Below are 22,507 nucleotides of genomic sequence, written 5' to 3' on the forward strand. Positions count from 1 at the left end.
ATTCTAAAACCACTTATTTTACATTTTAATGGATATAAAGTGCATATTTATTATACATTATACTACACAAAGGTCATAGGAGTGTACACAAAGATGCTTTATGGTGTACATGCGACGGATCTTCCCAAAAGACGTTCCCTCTCAGAGGAACGGCCGAATGGACCAATGGGAGACCTCGTTTCATTTCAGGTACCCGGATGTACCCGTGGGCAATTAGCTACGTCATTGTTCACCGCCGGACACCCGCTGGAAATAAGGAATGGATTTACAACCGCTACTAACGTATTCATAACAGATTCCAGGTGAGTGGTTTGTTGATTTTACGATTCAGTGCTACTTTAACCTTGCAGCTGTGTTATTTCTGTACACCCGAGTGGTTCTGTTTAGTTGTAGTAGCCTTAGACCGGTTCTCTGTCATGTCGGAGAGAGAAGCACCACAACCACCGGTGTCGAGCCCCTCCTTTTTAGGCTACTTAGACCTCCAGTTACCCCGGTCAACGCGTTGTAAACAAAAAACTGCTATTATGCGTTTATAGTATTTATTTACGTTATTTCCCGCGGTTATTTCCCGCCGTTGTTCAGCTTCCACCGTGACGAGCTAGCTAGCAGCGTTAGCATCATGGCTGTATAAAGACGACTGGAAACAGCGTTGGAGGCGGATCTCAGTTCATTCCTATGGTAGTTGCTCAGTGGCGCATTGAAGCACAAAATGAAGCGACTGTAGCTGTAGAAAGAACCAGGATCATCCGGGGCCTTTTGCCCACTGAGCATGCGCAGTTGAGGTTTCCCCTTAAGCCCTGCATCCGATCTCCCGCGCTGGGCTCAGTGAAATTAATAGAGAAATAGATAGATACTTAATGTATCCCCAGTTAGGAAATTATTGTGACAATCAATCTGCAGGAATTGCAAAGTTTCTTGGTCAATGGGGGAAAAGTCTTTTTGAGCCAAAATGACGTCACGGGAGTTGTAGTAAAACCGTTTGGCCACTACAGCCATTCACAAAATTGGCTTCAACGGCCGTCGCACTTCCTTGGTTAGCATCAATACTACCGCACGTAGTGGTAGCTAGCTCCGTTGCTAGCTATGTGTAACGATCGCTGTTTCCATGGTGTTCGTAGCTTCGATAGCCTCTTGCTGCTAATCAGTCATTCTGTTCCTGCTTTTGGTGTGAATGGTGAGTTTTTAATCGCTTTCCTGTCTCTAACAATGAGTAAAAGAGGGGTTTAAAGCGAGTTTTGATGCGGTTTAGAGACGCTGCGTGTAAAGGCCTAGCAGCCGTCTGTTAGCCAACGTGAGCCAGAGCAGGTGGGAGGGAACAGCTGTTGTTGTAAACGTGCTTCCGACCAGCACATTTCCTCTGTCGGGGTTTTTGAACTAGAAATGTTACTAGGTGACTTTGTATGAAGTTTGTCGTGTTTAAAATATTCCTAACACAAGTTAATGTATTACCACTGTTTTCTGGCGTTTCCTTTTGAATGGAAGTGTCCTTGAGTTGCACATTTGTACACAAGCTCTCAGCATCAACACAGCTTTCCACTTTCCATAACAATACTACACATATTTTACTATTACTAGAGTACTTTGCCATAGTTTACTGTATGTTGTTTTTTGGTATATCCAGATTAATTTAAATCAGTTATATATCATAACGTACAATCGTTTTTATTATTTCTTTGGTTGTTTTCCTTACTTTTTATCTTCTTTAACTGTGTTTTTGTATGCACCATATACTTCAAGGCAAATTCCTCGTATGTGTAAACCTATTTAGCAACAAACCTGTTTCTGATTCTGATTTCTAGCACAGAGAGCCAAGTTCATTTAGCTTTTAGATACAGGTAGAGGTTGAATGAGAACATCATTCACGATACACTCCCTGCTATTATGTTTTCAAAGCTTTTGTTATTGAGACTTTGATCAGTTTAATCTGTCAGACAGGACTTTACTCCCACAGTAAGCCACTGTAGTGTCTTGTTTTATCATAATAAAATAAAATGTACATGCAACCGGAACTCAGGGCTGATAGTTTGAGCTCCCACTGAGTTTGGTTACTTTGCTCAATAAAACATTAATTATTCATTTGCTTGCCCGTGCGTGTTCTCTCGTAAAGTAGGATCACTGAGACGTTATTATATTCTGGATATGGCATTAAGTGGTTGTAATCTAAGTTATCTCTAATCAAATTAATTCTGGGTGACATGGTCATTTGGTGCGTTTTACTCATTTATAACAGTTAAAAAGTTCTGATGTTGTCAATTAATTCAGACTTTAGTCACACTCATGATAGCAACACACACAATAGATGTTCTGAAAAACAAAAACTTTGAACATGATCTGCATCTCAGCACCTCGTAAAACGGTGTTCTTCTGTTTCTGCCCCTCATACAGCAATGAACAATGACCATAGTTGACAGATCTTCAGAACATTCTGACCACGAGTCAGTGGGGTGTAAGCGATCTCCCTTTACCAGTGGAGACGCGGGGATGGATGGCAGCTGTTCCAGCAGCTGGGCGATGGGTCCCACCATGTCGAGCGACTCTCCCAGGATGAAGGCTGCAGGAGGCTGCCTGGGCCCCACGCCGGGAGCCGCCGTCTACAACAGCACCGCTTCCTCTGGGGACCGGCCCAAGGAGCAAGGTAGGAGCCAGAGCTTTTATCTGCTGGGTTTGTTTTTGGTTTATTGGGTTTATTAGTCCAAAGTCAATTATCTTTCAGTTTGTGTGTACAGACAGAGAGATCGAAATACCATTTCCAACAATCCCGAATACAAAAATACAATTATACAGATATGTATAAAAATATGTATATCCTATATATACACAATCAACAGACACATATGCACACATTAAGATAAAAAACACAACAATCAATATATACAAAATAACAGTCACTTCAATATTAATATCTTTATTGCAAGATTGTCCATAGCAGCGTAAAAAAAAAGTGTCTTAAACAAATAATATATATATATACAGCATACAGTTATTCTATTAGAGCATGTATCAAAATTAGATAAACAAATCTTCACTCTATAGAAAAATAATAATAAAAGCCACATAGTTGCACCTGCAAGGTGAATACAGCTGGTAAAAGACAAAGCGTTTGAATGCGTACATTAACAGGTTTATGAAATCACTGCCCCGTCCAAGACACGAGTGGATCTGACTTTAATTACATTTGACTCGAGTGTTTCGTCAACTTAATGTGTTGCTTAAAATAATACTTCTGCATACAGTATGTGACACTGTGAGTGTTGCACGGCCAGATACGGCTCAAGAAGCTGACTCAGATAAGGAAATATATGATGTGATATGATATGAATGATAATGGGACACATCGAAGTCTGCACTCACAGTGCCGCGGAAATCCGGCTTCGTAGTACAGGCCTCTGGGCAAACCAAATCCCACACAGACAGAAGACAAACAGACATACAAAAACAGACAAATAAATAAATAGAAAACCAGTCAGCTAAAACAAAAATGTCAATAATAAACAATAAATGTCAGTACGGCAGCACATCCTCCCCGCGACAACCCGTCCAGTGTTGGGACCCCTCCAAAATGCAAAAGTTGAATCAGGAATGATTGGGAACTTTATCCTCTTAACACATTTGAAGAAGGGGCCCTATATTTTCCCAAATGTATTTGAGGAGCCACTCAGAGAAAACCTTATCCTTTCCATCTTCAGAAAAAAAAGGATATCTCTTATCCAGTGAGTATGAGATGGAGGTACAGTATCTTTCCATTTATCAGCTGTGTGATAAACTACACACATTACCATCCAATGTTGTCAAGCAGGACAGTCAGACACAGATTTGAGGCTTATATTTTCCCGCCATTAAAGGAAATTCCTATGTTCACATGCATAAGTAACACCAAGCTGCACAAATGAAGCTAAACGATGGTTGCTGTCGTGCGATAGTGTGACACAACTGGTTTTGTGGGTGTATTGTGTTGCTGCTTCCATTCTACTCGCATCCATAGAGTTACATAACCGGTCCAGTTATGAAGTGAGGCCAAGATCAATCTCCTGAGCCTCTGACGCAACTGTTTTTTTTTATATAAAGAGCAGCCGCCTGACTTGTTTAGCAGGAACAAAAATAAAAAATATTGCTTGTCTTATTCTTTTAAATAATTTTCCAGTCTTACTCGGTTGTCCGGATTAGATTTTATCACTCTTTTGACTGAAAGCTATTGACTTTATGCTGTATGTACACCAATATGTATTTACATATGCAGTAGGGTTGAAGGATTTGGAAATGTAGGTATTATTGGACTGATATTGCAAATGTGATTTTGGAGGGAAAGACCATTTCTGCCACATTTTCATTGAAGATATATAAAAATAATCGTGGTGTGTTTTGTTTTTGAGAGGATCTTTAGGCTGGGAAATCTCTTGAGAAACACAATACTTAATTTAGAATATTATTTTGACACATTTAGTCTCTAAAAAATATATTACCTCCACCAATTTGGATATAACTGTTGTCCATATTGTGATTTTGATAAGATTCAGATGAATTGTTCAGCCCTAACATCTATTTCAGCATATATACAGATACTTGTTGATATCCAGTACCTAAATCTATTATTATTATTAATATTGTTGTCTCTGTGTTTACAGTGATAAGCAGTGGAGATGGCATCGACACGCCCCAGAAGGTCCTCTTCCCTCCAGAGCGGCTCAACCTAAAGTGGACTCAGGTTCAGCGTATTGGTGCCGGTCTGCAGAACATGGGGAACACCTGCTTCCTCAACTCGGCGCTGCAGTGTCTCACCTACACCCCGCCGTTCGCCAACTACTTGCTGACTCGGGAGCACTCTAAAACATGTAAGTCAGTGTTTCATTGTGCTACTTAACTTTACGGTCATGTAGTTTATTATCACATCATGTTCTATATTGAAGTGACTGTTATTTTGTACTTTTTGATTGTTGTGTTTTTATTTACATGAAAGGGGCGGGGTTAGCAACATTTGACCAATCACAAACATGGAGAAGCGTACGACAGCGCAGCGCGTCATACTTCCTGAATGAAAAGTGAACTCTAATATTAGACATATGAAGAAGTTAAACTTTAAACATCCATGACTTAAACACTTTATCCAGGATAAAAGCCACATAGCTGCACCTGCAAGGTGAATACAGCTGGTAAAAGAAAAAGTGTTTGAATGCGTACATTAACAGGTTTATGAAATCACTGCCCCGTCCAAGACACGAGTGGATCTGACTTTAATTACATTTGACTCGAGTGTTTCGTCAACTTAATGTGTTGTTTAAAATAATACTTCTGCATACAGTATGTGACACTGTGAGTGTTGCACGGCCAGATACGGCTCAAGAAGCTGACTCAAATAAGAAAATATATGATACATTATGATGTGATATGATATGAATGATAATGGGACACATCGACGTCTGCACTCACAGTGCCGCGGACTGTTACTCTGATCCGGTTACTTATGTCGTGGCAGATATTTAAGTAAGCTTTCTTAACGCTAATGTTATAATAGTCAGATTGCTCTGAAGATGGGAGGGGATATTCTATTAATTTTCACGTTCACACAGTCAGAAAAACACATGTAAAAATGTGTCTTTGACTGTGTATATAATTTGCACACATATTTGTATATACATTTGTTTTTATATTCGGGATTGTGGGAAACAGTATTTCGATCTCTCTGTCTGTACACACAAACTTGAAGATTGACAATAAAGTAGACTTTTGACTTGACTATACGCTGCTTTCTGGTTTGTTTCAAGTCTAACTCATCAATGTTTTGCCCCTCTGTTTCGTCCACAGGTCACGAGCCGGGGTTCTGTATGATGTGCACCATGCAAAACCACATCATTCAGGTCTTTGCAAACTCTGGGAATGTCATTAAGCCCATCGGTGTGCTCAATGAGCTCAAAAGTAAGTGTTTGTCATTTAACTTTTTCCAAAATGTCTACCTGAAATGAATGACAGGAGGCGCTGTGTGGCTGTTTACCTTTTTTTAAATTTGGAGGGAAATTCTCTGGTGGTAGTTTGCAACAGGCTTTTGACTTATTTGTTCAACCTAACATCTACGAGTAAGTGTGGCATCGTTTATCAACTTCTGACATATTTAACTGTGTGTGTGTTTTCCCCGTCTCACAGGGATTGCTAAGCACTTCCGCTATGGCAGCCAGGAGGATGCGCACGAGTTCTTGCGGTACACAGTGGATGCTATGCAAAAGTCCTGCTTACCTGGACCCAAGTACGTTTTATACTTATAACCCTACGCAGTTAAGGATACCAGTTGATTAAATATCCCTTTAAGTTGCTAAATGGGTCAGTAAGTTAACTGTACTTTTTTAACTTACTGCAAATACCTTCCAGTCTAAATCTTGCATAAAGCCAAATGCAGATACATTAAAGTATGCATGTTTGCAGAAACGTATAAAAAAGCTTTTGCCAAGTAGGTTACGTACACTTATGAAGGACACATGCATGTTTAATAGACACTCTGGGCTGACCATTGGGGTCCTCGGGGGAATAAAAGGGATTTTAAGAACCATGAGTGTAGAGGCGATTTTCATTCAGCAGCAACAGGAGGCCTCTCAACTAATTACTCCTGCTCTAATTCCTCCCTTCCTCACTCCTAGTCTTTCAGCTGTAATATGTTGTGACTCTGTGTGTAATCCTGTAAAAGGACAGTTCCAGCACAGCCAGAAAACATGTTTCTTTATTAATAAGGCAACCAATCAGTTACGTCTTTGTTCTAACTGTCTTTTTCATCCTTAGATTGGACAGGCAAACGCAGGCAACCACTTTCATCCATCAAGTGTTTGGCGGGTACCTGAGGTCCAGAGGTATGTGACAAGTATTGGACTTCTTATTCTTGATGTGTTTCTTTTACATTAGGTTATTTATTTATGATTTTACAGCTTTTCTAGACTAATATAAAACTCCTTTTTCTTTTCCAGTTAAATGTTTAAACTGCAAAGCCGTATCCGATACATTTGACCCGTTTTTGGATATTACTCTGGAAATAAAGGTAATCAGAACTTTTTTAAAGTCCTTTTATGTAACTGTAATTGCATAAGAAAATTAATATGTTTGCAAAGATCTTAAGAAATGTACTGAAATCCATGTTCCCTCCATGCAGACGGCTCCCAGTGTCTCAAAGGCTCTGGAGCAGTTTGTAAAGCCAGAACAGCTGGACGGAGAAAACGCCTACAAATGCACAAAGTGAGTTGTTTTACAGACACAATCATTCAAAAACAATCAGCTTTGTATTTGTTTGTGTAGCTATTATGCATTCGCCTGCTAACTAACTAAACATTTATTCCGCTCAGGTGCAAAAAAATGGTCACAGCCTCAAAGAGATTTACCATCCACCGCAGCTCCAACGTGCTCACCCTGTCGCTCAAACGCTTTGCAAACTTCAGTGGAGGCAAACTCACAAAGGTACCGTGACTCTAACATCCAGAGCCATGTCCCAGCTAAAGGACAGCACCTGTTTGATATTAATCAGCTGTATGTTCCTCACCAGGATGTGAAATATCCGGAGTATCTGGACCTGCAGCCCTTCATGTCTCAGTCTCAAGGAGATCCGCAGCTCTACGCTCTGTTCGCTGTGCTGGTCCACTCTGGGTTCAGCTGTCATGCCGGACACTACTTCTGCTATATTAAGGTACTGGCACTGATCACACCACTGTTCTAATCTATCAGCTGCCAAGCTGCCAAGTACACATGCTCACATTTGTCTCTCCAGCAGTCTATTAACACCTCTGAACAACAGTTAGACGCAGCGTTCCTACAACAACTGCTGCTCTTAACAGACCCAGGTCTTGACCTAGAACAACGTTTCTCTCCAGCTGAAAGAGTACATTAACACTGTGTTACTATGCTGTTCAAATATGTATCATTCATACATACAGACAGACAGACAGACACACGCATACACGCATACATACAGATACACACACACACACACACACACACAGACACATACACACATACATACAGACACACACATACAGACAGACAGACACATACACACACACATACAGACACACACGCATACATATAGATACAGACACACATACATACACACACACACATACAGACACACACACACGCATACAGACATACACACACACATACAGACAGACAGACACATACAGACACACACATACATACAGACAGACACATACACACACAGACACACACACACATACATACAGACAGACATACACACATACATACAGACACACACACACAGACAGACACATACACACATACAGACACACACGCATACACACATACATACAGACACACACACACAGACAGACAGACAGACAGACAGACACATACACACACGCATACAGACACACGCATACATATAGATACAGACACACACACACACACACACACATACACACATACAGACACACACACACGCATACAGACATACAGACACACACACACACACACACACACATACATACATACATACATACATTGATTCGGAAGTTTTTTTTCATTGTGCTTCATCACTTTTTTAAATCAAATTTACCAAACTGGGATCAATAAAAGTATATCTTCGTCTTCATAGGATGATTTTTGTAGAATAAACCTTTATTATGTTGACGCTTAAAATAGCAATTTAGAAACTGAGAGGAGGGTTGTGTAACAATGATGATTCAGTTTAGCAAATATGTCAAAAATCTGCCAACTCTTCTGTTTCCCAGGCGAGCAACGGGCAGTGGTATCAGATGAACGACTCCTCTGTGTCTGTCAGCGACATCCGCTCTGTTCTCAACCAGCAGGCCTACGTCCTTTTCTACTCGAAGTAAGTAAACCGTCATTTTAGAACAACACATGCAAACAAATCACAAAATGAGTCCTATTGCTAATGTCCGTTTTGTTTGTGTTCCTAGGTCCAGTGAAGTGAAGAAAGCAGGGGACTTCAGCCACATGAGCCACAGCGCAGGCATCCCCGGTCAGTCGTCTCCGCGGCCGGTGGTGATCCCACGCATCAACACCGGCATTCACCACAACAACAACAACAACATCGGCTTCATTGGTCCCCAGCTGCCGCCACACATGACCAAGGTACATCTAAACCAGGGCTTTTCAACCTTTCTTGTGCACATTTATTCCATAAAAAAAAGTCCCACAGTGCACCAACAACCAAAAAAGTTACTTATACCGCATAAACGTTATATATATATATATATATATATATATATAATGCTCATTTAATGACAAGTGTCTCCATTTGGCTTCGTGTTTATCTCCTAAGTAACCAGCTTTGAGAGCTCTCTTTGTGGTTTTACTTTAAAGGGGACCTATCATGCAAAATGCACTTTTTGATGTCTTTTATACATAAAGATGTGTCCCCGGTGTGTCGGGGAACTCACGCAGCGTCAGAAAATAAAACCCTCTCTCTTTTCCTCCGTACCCAAATCTCTAAAAACGGGGCTACAACGGAGCTGATCCAGATTTGCGTCCGATATGACGTAATATCTGAAATGTGGACCCACGGCCCTATCAGAAACGTTGCTATCAGAAACAATGCCCTACTGTTTTGGACGTAATATGGTCTGTGTTTACATTAGCATCGCTAACACTCAGAGCTAACCTGTACTGGAGAGCATGTGTGTGAAGAAGCAGGAAATAAAAAGGAACTCACCTTGTGGTATAACCGGCAAGAGAGAAAGCCTTTGAGCTCCATACTGTTTCAGAGATAATCCTTGATAATCCATGATATGGCGTTTCATCACGGCAGTATTTAGTTTAGACAGTAGCTGCCGGGTCCCGCATGAGCTCAGACCCCTCCTATTTTTTTATTTTGTATCAATTTTTATTTTAAAGCTTTATACATAAAATCAGTTCTTTTGAAACAGGAAGTGAAATAGAGGGATATGAGGCATGGCTAGAATGGGTGATCTGTTTGGTATTTTGAGCAAAACACTTCATAGACATGTTTTTTTATATATTTTTATATATCTGAGACCTATGCTATTGCCTAAAAATAGCATGATAGGTGACCTTTAAATAGTTACCAGTTTCTCAGTTTGTTAACGCAGGCTAACAAAACAGTCAGTGTTTAGTTTGGACTATGGCGCTGTTGGATATTAGATGTAGCGAATAAATAGTATTTTTTTTGGACCGATTTCAAGTGAATTTGGACAATTTCCCACGACACACCTGACCTGACGATCTCTTACGGCACAGTGAAAACGACTGATCTAAACAATGTTGATCAAACATATTCGAATGTGAGAAGATATGAAGCCAATGTTTAACAAAAAATCTTGTTTGTCCTCAGCGCGCTCTTCACGTCAACGGGAACGGATCTCTGAGGGACTTTCACACCAACTCCAAGCCCAGCACCAGCAGCAGTGTTGGGGGGAAATCTATCCATGGACTGGCTTCCTCCTCCTCCTCCTCCTCCTCCTCCTCCTCCTCCTGTTCTTCCATCTCCCACTCTATCAGCCGGCCCACCATGATCCCAGACCAGGACAAGCGGCAGAAGCTTTCTTTCTTCATCGGACAAGGCAAACCCAACCGCCCGTCCTCCTCCTCCTCCTCTTCCTCCTCGTCCTCTTACAGCCAGCCTTCCTCTGCCAGCTGCTCCTCCTCCTCTTCCTCCTCCAGCTCTCTCTCCTCCTCGCAGTCTACCTCAGACGTTCGCTTTGTTCCGCGTCAGCTAAACCACGTTAACGGCACGTCTCGCAGTAACGGCGGTCACCACGCGGGAGGAAACGGAGCGTCGTTCTTGGTGCCGTACGGCCAGGAGTCCTCGGAGGAATCGGACCAGGAGAACTCTGGCTCTCTGGATAACGGCGGATTAGCAAAGTCTCACCTCAACGGAAACAAGAGAGCGGGAGAGAATTCCTCTCAAGCCACAAACGGAGACTCGGGAGCGCATCACAACGGCAACGGGTTAAACGGACCCGCCAACGGCGTCTCTAAATCCAGTCAAAATGGCCACCATAACGGACACCACAAAGTGAATGGACACAACACCCCTAATAAGGTAAGTCTCCTTTCATATAATGAAACCTAATGAGCTTTTAGTTTATATCGATAAATACTGAATGAATGATGTCTTGTTTTTCAGCTCTCTGGCATTAATCATGACACTTCACCCTCTGTGGCTACGGTTGTTTCTAATGGACACGACAGCGATCACAGTCAAACAAGGTGAGAGTACTACGCTAATGAGGGAATGCGGATGGAAAGTAGTTCAAAGCTAAATCCGGCATATTTACGCTTGAAATATTTATTGTTTTAAGTGTTCATTAATGTGCAATGTCCCTGCCGAATAAACGAGAGAAGAAATGCTGCGTTTAAACCAAATGCAAAACATATTTCATTTGCATGGTTTGATCACATACAAAATCGATGCATAGCAGCGTTTCCGCCAGGGGGGCGTCTTGCCGTCATTCGAAAAAATTCGAGAGAAGATCGAGAGTTTTTTATCGCTTGAAATGACGAAAAATAAAAAGGACAAGGACATCCCTCTGTTGGAGGGGCAAAGGAGTCTGGTTGGATTATTTTCGCCGCCAGCAAAGCGTGTTCCTGTGACGGAAAGTGTACTGCCAGCGAGCCTTGGCGGGGGGGTGCTAGTGGAGCACGCGCGTGAACTGCGAGCGCCTGAGCCTCGCAGCGGCGAAACTGAGGCTCCGTGGTAAACTGTGGTAACATGAAGAGCCGTTTAGGAGCCGGCTCTTCTTAGTGAGCCGAGCCAAATGATCCGGCTCACTAAAAAGAGCCGGAATTCCCATCACTAATACGTAAATAAATAGTATCTATAAGGGACGGCTCAATTCAAAATCACGTGACACGACGTCAGACCTCCCGCTCTCGGGGTGGACGCCCTCTCAGCCCTCTGGTCTGGTGGAAACACTGATGCATAGGACCTGAATTGAACCGCTATATCACTCCAATAAACAAGATTCATTCAGGTGCATGATTGCTTAAATATACACAAAAGATCCCCTGGTCAAACTTGCATGTGACATTAAAATGAGCTGATTCAAAATGGGAAATGTAATTGCTTTCAACCATATATTAAGAAGTTAAAAAAAATCTGATTTGATAAGTGAGTATAAAGATGTGGTTTCAAAATCTACTGCATCGGTATTTAATTTAATTTTTACATTTCTCACAGACATTTCACCAGAAAGTGTTACAATTAAAATGCTTCTTTATTTTGTTTTTCCAGCCAAGAGGCCCATATTGCTGCCTCCTCCCTGGCCAGTTCCTCTCAGAGCCCCCATCCCGCTGCCAGTGAAACCCAGAGCGTCCCCCCTCCTGACATAAGGGCTACAACTGTGTCTGAACCCCTGCCTCCGCAAACACCATCCTCCTCTCCACCTTCAGCTACTACAACAAACACTCACCCTGTCACGTCCAGAGAACCTGCTTCTTCCTCCTCTCCTGCCCCGCCGCACAGCATCCCTGCAGCCTTACCCCCCCCGACAGATGACTCCCAAAACACCAACGGGACGTCTGCAGCTCCACAGGGGATTAGCCGAGGTGAAGAGGAGGCAAAGGATCTACCGAGGACACGTGATCCGTCAGCAGGGACTGAAGGACGCACCGACGCCAAGGAGCAACCCCAGTCCAAGCCCAGTTCTAGAGGAGGGGAAAGACAAACGTCCCGGGACAGAGAGAGAGACTGGAGCAGAGACAAGGACAGACACTACAGGGACAGGAGCCCGGTGCGAGAGAGAGACGGAGACAGACATCGCTACAGACGAGATTCTCGGGATCGTTCTCGGGATCGTTCTCGGGATCGTTCTCGGGATCGTTCTCGGGATCGTTCTCGGGATCGCCACCAACACCGCTCGTACAAGGACCGCTTGGTTCCGTACAACCGGTCCTACAGGGACCCTGATCGTCGCAGGGGCCGGCCTTTCCTCACACCCAGGGATCGGGAGCGGAACAATTGCAACTCCAGAGATGATTGGGGTCACGAGCGGAGGGGATACGGTCACTCGTACCGAGAGGATAGGAGTCGTCAGCCGGAGAGCAGAGAGTCCCGGCCGATGAAGGAGAGGAGCACCGGCAGGGAGAGGGATTATTATACGTCTAGAGGGGAGACTTCCTCGCCAAACACAGAGACAGAAACCTCGGAAAAGTCAAAGGGTTCCCCCCCTCGGGAGCGTCCGAACACAAATGAGTCGCCTCCGAACAAGGAGGATCACAAGAGGAACGCCGATCCTCCGAGCAAGGAGAGGGAGGACAGCTCTGAGACTCGGGGCTCGAAAAAACACAAAAAGAGCAAGAATAAGAAGTCAAAGGATAAAGAGAGACACCGAGAGAGCGGGTGAGTTTTAATTACATTGTGTAACACACGTAATGAGAGGCTGTCACTTTACTAAATGCCTCTGATATGTTCAGTATTTGGTCTAAAGGCTTTCTGCTTTGAGTACATAACAGTGCAGGGTGTCCGCGGGGTCTTAAAAAGTATTAAAAGTTGATAAATCAATTTAGTTCAAATGAAGGCTATTAAAAAGTATTAAACGGCATTTTCCAAGGTATTACATTTTGTAGCTTGTTTTCAATAAGTATATAAATTGTCCAAAGAGGTTGTATTCTACAGTCTGCCTGAATGTAATCATTGCGTCAACACGCAAACACAGATAAACAGAAAAAAGATCTAACTGTTCTTTCTGTTGCCGTCTGGCAGACGTTACCGCAGCATCCTGGCAAAAACAAAAAGATTCGGAGACAGTTGCTTCCAACAGTGAGACTGTTAAACAATTGAACTGCTGAAACAATTTCAAAACATTCATCTGCTACTCAGTAATATATATCTAATATCTAATATATATCATTCCAATAACTTGTATATAGACTCGTACTGCACTATTCCACATACTCACTTTATTTTATAACTATTTTTCTTTTTGTATTACTCTTACTATCTGTATTATTATGTTGCATTGTTGGAGAAGCCTGTGACATAAGATTTTCAACCACATAATTACTCTGTAGCTATGTTAGTTTGACAATAAAGAACCTTGAACCTTGATGCAATAAGAGTCTATATGCAAGTTATTGGAATAGGATATATTTAAGCAATAGCTCACGACAGGCCGTGGTATATCGCCATTATGTCACAGTTAAGGGGCGTGGTTCGGCCCGACGCGAACTGTATACAGTTTTCAGCCAAACTGTATACAGTTAAATCGACCGGACTTCTTTCTGCAGATGTGAGCGTCCTTAACAACGGTCAATAAGTCCTTGCTGCACATTATCCCTTACATGTTTCCATCTTAAGCTTTGTTAGTTAGTTAGCTTCGTAACGGACGTAATGTAACAGTTGTAACGGTTGTAGCTTTTCTCAGACGCGGAGGGATACTGACTTGTTGTGAAAAGTAACTACAATTCTACCCGTGATATACGCTCATTATATCACGGCTAAGAACCAATGAGATTGCTTGATTTCACCTGTCCGTTTTATAAAGATAAATAATTTTTAAGTAGCAGCCAGATGAATATTAGGGATGTTGTTTCAACAGTTCAGGTGTTTAACAGTCTTATTGCCTGTGGGATGAAACTGTCCCTGAGTCTGGTGGTTGTAGGACTGTTGGCTTTTGCTGTCTTTCCAATTCATTTAAAATCACTTAAAATGTGTTAAACTGAACCAGCTCCTAAATATATAGCTATTCACATTCAGCTTTCTATCTAGTCTTGGATTTCTAGTAACCCTGGTGAGTTTTCCTTCTTCTCTAGGAGCTCCGAAGCGGATTCAGACCGAGCCGCTGACCCCAAAAAGAAGAAGAAGAAGCAGAGGAGGAGGCGCAGCGAGTCGGAGCAGCCGGGACCGTCGAGGGTCCGCGGGAGCAAGAGCAGCGAGGAGAGGGAGAGCAGCAAGAGACGATACTACGACACAAAGGACGCTAAACAACACAACGGTTACTCTCCTGAAAAACGGCGGCGCACAGATCACAGCGGCAGCAGCGAGCAGCTCCCCCCCTCAAACCCCACCTCCCCAACAGACGCTTCAAATCAACATCTCAACGGATACAAAGGTACTTCAGCTTTTACACCTTCAATATATAGAGAGGCGAAGTCCCTCCCTTTCCGGTGACCACCATTATTTCGGAAAAATTATGTATTGAAGTCAATGGAGAGAGAAAACGTATCTCTCGATCCCGTTTGAATTGTGCCACGAATTACACATATGATGTTTGTCAATCTTAAAAAATAATTTCCAAGTCACAGTTTGTCGTAAAACTGTTGAAATATAAGACTATGAAAAATACGCAACTAGAAAGACTACAAATCCCAGAATCCCGGTCCCGCATGCTGGCTCTTACGGAACCGACTAACTCCCCTTGTGTGTATGTACAGCTCTCAACATGCCCAGACTTGGAGTGATTTTCACCTCTTTTAATACTTTAATACTTTCATTCTGAAAGAAAGAAGTGAAATGTGCCAACGTGACGGCCGTCTTGGTGTGTGGTGCGAGACGGGAGATGTAGTTCATTGAGCGGTTTCACACAAATAAAAGTGTTACTTCAAAGTTTTACGACACATTTTGATTTTTTTTACTTGCAAAATTATCTTTTAAATTGACAAACATCATATGTGTAATTCGTGGCACAATTCAAACGGGATCAGAAGATAATCTTTCTCTCCCCATTGACTTCAATGCATACTTTTTCCGAAATAAGGTCCCATGGAGCTCCATTGCCTCTCTATTGCTAAAAATGTACCTTTTTTAAAGATGAGAGAAACACTGCTGTGGAGCCTGTCCTTCAATGAGGACATATCAGAGCTCGCATAATCCATCAGTCCATTGACCGGAAATGATATTTATGAAAATGTTATTAATTGTTTAAAGTACATTTTTTATGCAAAAAATGTCTAAATGTGCTTTTTTTATAGCCTTTTTTAAATATGGTTATTTCCAGGATTTCCTCTGTTTTAAATCATAATGAATGGAATATCTTTGGGTTTTGGAGCTTTTGAGAAACTGGCTTTTTTTTCACTAATTACAGGCATTTTGTAGACCAACAATTAACCAATTCACCATCATGCCTTACATTAAATGGCTTTCTAGAATTCGTCTGTTTGGTAGTGACTGGATGTGTAAATGCAATCAGAGCAGCTCATTGGATAAGCTCGAGGCGCTCTGTAGTGACGGGAAACAGAACGTGTGAGGTGAAGATTTAAAGTGTCCATGTTGTTTTGCAGGAAATGGTTACAGCCACACGAACGGCGACTCCCACGGATCCTCCAGTGGCTGGAAACACTGACTGTGAGTGTGCTTTAATCATCATCATCATCATCATCATCAGTACAGGCACTGCTTATAAACAATATATAACATTTATCAGAATTTTTCACAACACGTTTATAGACCCCTGGTCGTTAGAGGGCCGATATCCCAGATCTGGATCCAGAGTTTGATTGGGATGAAGGTCCAATATACTAATAGCTTCTAGGGATCCTGACCACCAGCACATACATTATAATTTCACTCATAGAGTTTACCTTACGCCTAGGAGGCTTTGTTTAATGAAAATAATTGCTGATCCAAATTGCACTCTTTGACGTAGAGGCTATTGGTACTTATCTACATATGTTCTGGGAATGTCCGCCAGTGGCCAGATTCTGGGAGATGGTTGCCTCTAACCTTTCGGCGATATTTGAGACTAACGTGCCTCATTCTCCTGTTACACTTATCCTAAATGACCTGTCCAACCTGTGGTTTAACCCTGACCAAAAGGCGAGCATTATTAGCCGGGCTTACAGCAGCAAAAAAATTGGTTGCTACTCGCTGGAAGCCTCCCCATTCCCTCTCACGTAAGGTCTGGGTTCTAACATTTAGGGGGGGGGTTTGTTTCTTTCTTTAGATTTGATTTGTACTGTATTGCATTTGATGTTATTGATTGTACCATTTGTTTAATAAAAAAACAAACATTTATCAGATGTTATAACAGGCCTCTTCTCTCTCCTTTCAGCCTCATCACCATTTCAACAACAGCAAAGGAATGACATCTTTTTTTGACGTGGTGCTTCTTCGTTGGGAATATATTGTATTTTTACCGCGAGAAAAGTGTTTTAAAAATGTTTTGTTTTTTTAAAGGCATCGATTTATATGCCGTAATTCTCCTAACTATGGTTAAAAAAGACACTCAATGGACATTTATGATAAAATATTAATATATACTTGTATGAACACAAACAAAGCCTGGAGCTTGAACATCTCAGCTGCTGCTCAGTGGAACTCAGGACATGGAAACTCGTGGATATCCACCTGCGTCACATTCACACAAACTAAAGGGAAAAGGAGAACTGTAAGGCATCGGCTGCAGGTTTTAGACGTCACCGTATCTCCGGAGCCACAATGCTTTTGAGTTTATTCTTTGATCCCACTGGGTGCGGAAAGGAGGGAGGAACTTGTGAATGAAACCCTGGACAGACTTGAGGACATTTCCCAGCTTGTTTTCCATTTGTTTTCGCTCTGAAGCCTAAGATTCACGCTGTAATTTTTTAACTTTTTCACACACGGAGGTATGTCACGCCTCCCTCTTCTCTCCTGTCACGTTGCTTTTGGATTCTTTTGAAAAGGAAACTATCTAATCTTTGTTAATCATGCCCGTGGACCATTTGTGTTTGCTTTTTAATGAAAAATACAGTTTTGTGTCTTCTAGCGTCATCAAAAATACTGTAAATTTAATTTTGAACTGTACTATCAGTTATTTTTATATGTAAAGATCCTGTATCAGGGTTACCTATAGATGTTGATTTGTTTTTAGAAAAACTCCTGTTAATATCGACCATTTTCTCTGGACAAAAATTGGGAATGTTTTTGTTTTATGTTTTTTTTTCTCTCCAACTTTAGACAGAAGTTGAAAAATTGCTACTACCTTTTACGTTTAGCATGTCAGAATTTATACATTGTATAAGGTAAAATCCTTAAATACATTTGTTAATGTCAGAAATTGTAATCTCTTCTTGGTCTTTTGACTCGTTTACAAGCTGTATTGAAATGAATGGGAAACTGATTGACGAGTTGCCGGGTAAAAAGTCTGCCTTTGTATTATATACTAGGATTAGATTGTATCCAAAGTTCCTTCATTATAATATGTAAATACATTAAGTGTGGCTGATAGCACTCTCCTGTAATCACACCAAGTTAAAAACATACATTTCCAGCTCAAACTCACTATATTATTCCTAAAATACTTCATAAATAACCAAAGACCTGGTAAGTTAAAGGTGGGGTAGGTAATTCCCTTCAGAAACACTTTTTGTTATATTCCATTGGAATGCTCTTAACATCCCGATAGCAATGAATACATGAAATGCTTTGACAATAAATACATTAAAAAAAAGTCATCTGTGGAAGCCGTGGCGCTGTAAAAAGCACGACCAATCATCTGAGCCGGCCCGGCTAAAATAACTGGATGGCCTACCTGCCTGTCAGCCTTCCATCTCGTGCTCAAACTTATCTCGTGCCCTCATTGGTCATGTGCAGGTCGTGTGTGTTGGAGGAGGGGCTCTGTAAGGAAGGGCCAGATTTTTTTTCGGTTGCGTAGTTTCAAATTCTTGCGCACTCAAGCTGGTTTCTCCATTCTTACCAACCCTACCTTTAAGCTCTTTCCACTGAATTCACATGCACACAAAACAGTTTTGTGATCAGCATGTTGTTTTTATTCATAGTATTCATGAGCATTTTTCCCAAACTAAGATCAATTAACCTTAAAATGACATGTACTGTTAAAAAAAAAATGAGGCGGCAAGTCGTCTCGATCTCCGTTTGGGAAAATCAGATTCCAGTTTCACATAATTTGAGTTTTAAAATGTCCAGTATTTAGCTTCTTTCAGGGTGTTTTTAACTCACTTTACTCCCTTTTCCAACTCAGCACAGTGAGTTTTCTTCGTATAACTTCATGTATTCTCTGATCTTCAGTAATAACTCAGCGTGAGGCGGAGGAGTCGCTGCTCCTCCACTTCTGTAAACTGTCAGCGGTTCAAACTAAACCAGGTGAACGGGTACAGGCTGCGGCCGATATGATTTACATGCTACATAAACACAACAGAGGAAGAAACAAAGGAACGGTATGTACAATATATTCTACACATGCATAATGTAAATGACGTGGGGGGGGGTGGGCTGCCTCTTTTGTTAACCAAATTAAGAAAATAAATACAAAAGAAATGAACACAGAGGTGGATCTTCAATACATAAAATGACAGAATATAGGATGTGTGTTAGTGTTTGAGAACACTTTAAAGGGGCTTTATATATTTCGAGTATTACTTCACAACCTGCATCAATTCCTTTGCCTGGAAATATAAGAGCTGCAACAATTATGTATAATCCATAATAACAGATCAATAAGTCATTTATTTATGAAGAAATGTCCAAAAATGCTTTTTTTACCCTATAAAATATCGTGATTTCATTGATTTTCTCTGTTTTACATCATAATAAATGGAATATCTTTAGGTTTTGGAACAAACCAAGCCATCACCTTGGACTTTGGTAACTGTCATGGACATTTTCCACTATTTTCTGGCCTTTTATAGACCAAACAATTAATCAGATTAATCAATACATAATTAGTTGCAGCCCTGCTGTAAATGAAATATGAGCTTATAATAGAATAAATCTGTGTTTGCATGTACAGATACAGTCACTAACAATCAGACCAGCTGATTTAATAAGCTTGAGGCTTTCTGTAGCAGAAGAACATGTGAGGTGAAGATAATAAGATGTTTTCCTGGTATCTTGGAGTCAACGCCAAATAAGGAAAAGCCACGTATGAACTCCTCCTCATGCGTCCACCAGAGGGCACACTATGCAAAGATTTCCCATGATTCCAGTCATGGCTGTAGTCCTGTTCCTTTTGTCCATTTGTTTTAATCCAGTTTTTAGTCCCCCTAATCAGTGTTCAGAGTCCTTCACACACAGGTGCACGCCAATGATCCATTTCAGTCCCAAAGACAAGCACCTGCTGCTGTCCTCCAGCCGTGAAAGAACACACATGAGGCCTTCATAAAACACACACACACACACACACACACATATACGAGGACTCGGGTGTGTTTGACGGTCATCACTTCTTATTGGCTATCCTCCTCTTCCTGGTGGCCAGCATGTCGTAGAAAGGATCTTTGCTGATGCTCGCTCTGCAGAAAAGGAGAGGAAGGAAACACATCACTTTACAGCTGCTTCTGTACATCCAAATAAGAGTAGTTTGAAAGGTAGACATGTCAACATTATGAATAAACTGGATTTTTTGTTACCACTCAAATCTGTAACTATAGAGAGAAGAATAGCATTGTTACACGTGACGTATTTGTGAAGTATTTTAGGCTGAGGGGCAGTAATTTCTTTGGCCTTAATCTGTCTTGTATCTATCAGTCGGAGCTTCTTAACAAAAACACGTCTTTTGTCTCCGCCGCTCTCTGACGGATTTAGAAAGACTATTTTGCTTTGATTCTGTAAGATCAACACCAAAACCTGACATCTACAGTGATTCGTTGCACCTGATCTTCACTCAAACACTCCTTCCCATTCTATAAATATCTCACTCAGAAGTTTTTTTTATCTGAGCATGTTGACAAATACACAAGAGAAAATGTATGCCTATTCATACAATAAGATTGGCTCTTTTCTTAAACATGAGGTTGTCTATACCAGTGGTTCCCAAACTTTTTGTGCCCAAGGCACACCAAAGGACAAGTAAAAAATCACATTTTCACGGTTATAATTCCCACCTGCAACTGCGTTAACAGCGAAATATGGGGTTCTGTGAGGATTTTTTTTTAAATAATTGTTTTTAGGTATAGAGTTTGCCTCTGTATTATGAAATGAGTGCATACAAAGTACTGATATAGTAAATTAAAAAATTATTATTTTTGTGTAGTTGTATATTGCAATAATAACGTATGGTTGTCACAAAATCCCACGGCACACCCGGACTTGCCTCACGGCACACCAGTGTGCCGCAGCACACCGTTTGGGAACCACTGGTCTATACAATGTCAAAATAGGTAGCTTTACCATCAGAGTATTTTATTCAACTTAAATGTCAACAAGGCAATTGACAGCAGTCTCAGGGAGGTAAGCAGTCAATCAAAATGTCCATAGCTAAGTGCAATAATGCTAATAACTGTGACCGGTTACTGTCAATACAAATATTTGACTATTTAAACTCCTAGCAGACAGGAAGCAACGTTAGCATTCGTTTGAAAGCTAGAGCGATCGTGTTTCTGGCCATTTGATGTCACTTCGGTATCTCCTTGTAGCTCTGTTTCGGTCTCAGCCAAGTCAAAATATCTCTGGCTCTTTAGCTGCTTAATGTCCAGCTATGTTCCCCGGCTAGGTCCTCACTTTGTTGCTAACTAAATAACTGTGACGCTACTATTTAAACTACTAGAGGACATGAAGCAACAAACACATTTGAAATCGTGTTTCTGGCCACTTGATATCACTCTTATATCTCCTTGAAGCTCGATGTTGGTCTCCACCCTCTCCTGACAGAAATGTCGGACTCTTTAGTTGCTAACTTGGCCTGTCTTTTTGTTTAGGGCGAGTATCTCAGACTGGCTCCATAGCCTTCGAGGCTCCCTGTGGAAAAATCAACGTTGCATACCCTAAATCTTTGTACGTGACACACACTCAGGATGGGAACATGCAGAATAACCCACAGCCTTCCCAGCAGCACAACATGCTGAGGTGGCCAGTCTTTTGTGTGTGTGTGTGTGTGTGTGTGTGTGTGTGTGTGTGTGTGTGTGTGTGTGTACAGAGCAGTTTCCAGGAAGCAGATGAGTCAGGTGTGTGTCTTTCTGTGTGTGTGTCTGCAGACCACAGGAGGGTGTAATGAGAGTGTGTGAGTTTGAGTCCAAATCTGTGATCTCTGTTGTTCCAGCAGTGACCGGAGGACCCTACTCGTTCTGATGCTGAGTGGGAAACAGAGAGTGTGTGTTCAGAGGGTCAAATCGTTTCACTCCTCCAACTGTTGGGAGAAGGGGCTTTTAACGTCATGGTGGGATCTACAGAGACAACTTGAATTATTCAGCCTACAATATAACAATATACTACGACTTTTTTCATGATATTATAACACAATACAATTACTAATTTTTGATATTTTCAACATAGTATATATTGACTTTTTTCAGCATAATATACACATTTTGTATACTATGACTTTTTCATGATATTTTCAACAGTTTATACGAAGAATTTTTAAATACCTTTTGACATACTGTACAATGACTTTTTTCATAATATTTTCTAATCACAATACTATAACTTTTTTTAATATTTTCCGTCAACATTGCTCGGACTTTTCTCATTTATTTTCTAACATACAGACAGCCACCTTCACCACTCCACCAACAATAGTGGTTTGCAAGCCAGGATGACAACTCGCCAACATTGCATTGTTTTATGTCATTCATAGTTGGTCATTTTGATGTTTTTTTGTATCTTCTGGCATTTTAACTGGGAGGCTGTTGTTTAATTCTGCTCTGAATTCCTAAAGAGACTCTGATT

General features: G+C 41.3%; 2 protein-coding genes across 4 annotated transcripts in view; one reads left to right on the forward strand and one right to left on the reverse strand.

The window, feature by feature from the left end:
- Positions 1 to 148: 148 nt before the first annotated feature.
- usp42 (ubiquitin specific peptidase 42) lies at positions 149 to 17,945 on the forward strand. Of its 3 annotated transcripts, XM_034119440.1 has the most exons (19): positions 149 to 302; positions 2,386 to 2,635; positions 4,623 to 4,829; positions 5,800 to 5,910; positions 6,136 to 6,235; positions 6,763 to 6,830; positions 6,945 to 7,015; positions 7,127 to 7,209; positions 7,317 to 7,428; positions 7,514 to 7,654; positions 8,715 to 8,815; positions 8,904 to 9,078; positions 10,298 to 11,008; positions 11,093 to 11,175; positions 12,200 to 12,739; positions 12,776 to 13,306; positions 14,719 to 15,017; positions 16,186 to 16,249; positions 16,956 to 17,945. In XM_034119440.1, the coding sequence occupies exons 2-18, from the start codon at positions 2,395 to 2,397 to the stop codon at positions 16,245 to 16,247; spliced, it is 3,636 nt and encodes a 1,211-aa protein (XP_033975331.1). In that variant the 5' UTR covers positions 149 to 302; positions 2,386 to 2,394; the 3' UTR covers positions 16,248 to 16,249; positions 16,956 to 17,945. The 3 variants fall into 3 exon arrangements, with proteins under 3 accessions (XP_033975331.1, XP_033975329.1, XP_033975330.1); XM_034119438.1 differs by having other exon boundaries at positions 150 to 302; positions 12,200 to 13,306; XM_034119439.1 differs by lacking the exon at positions 149 to 302 and adding an exon at positions 1,023 to 1,174 and having other exon boundaries at positions 12,200 to 13,306.
- A 683-nt stretch (positions 17,946 to 18,628) lies between these two features.
- The window catches only part of LOC117473692 (cytohesin-3-like), a 33,302-nt gene continuing 29,423 nt past the window's right edge, over positions 18,629 to 22,507 (reverse strand). The window contains 1 exon segment of the mRNA XM_034119441.1: positions 18,629 to 20,133. Within this exon segment, the coding sequence (XP_033975332.1) occupies positions 20,061 to 20,133 (73 nt within the window). The 3' untranslated portion in view covers positions 18,629 to 20,060.

Source organism: Trematomus bernacchii, unplaced genomic scaffold (genome assembly GCF_902827165.1).
Source record: "Trematomus bernacchii unplaced genomic scaffold, fTreBer1.1, whole genome shotgun sequence".
NCBI classification, from domain to species: Eukaryota; Metazoa; Chordata; class Actinopteri; order Perciformes; family Nototheniidae; genus Trematomus; species Trematomus bernacchii.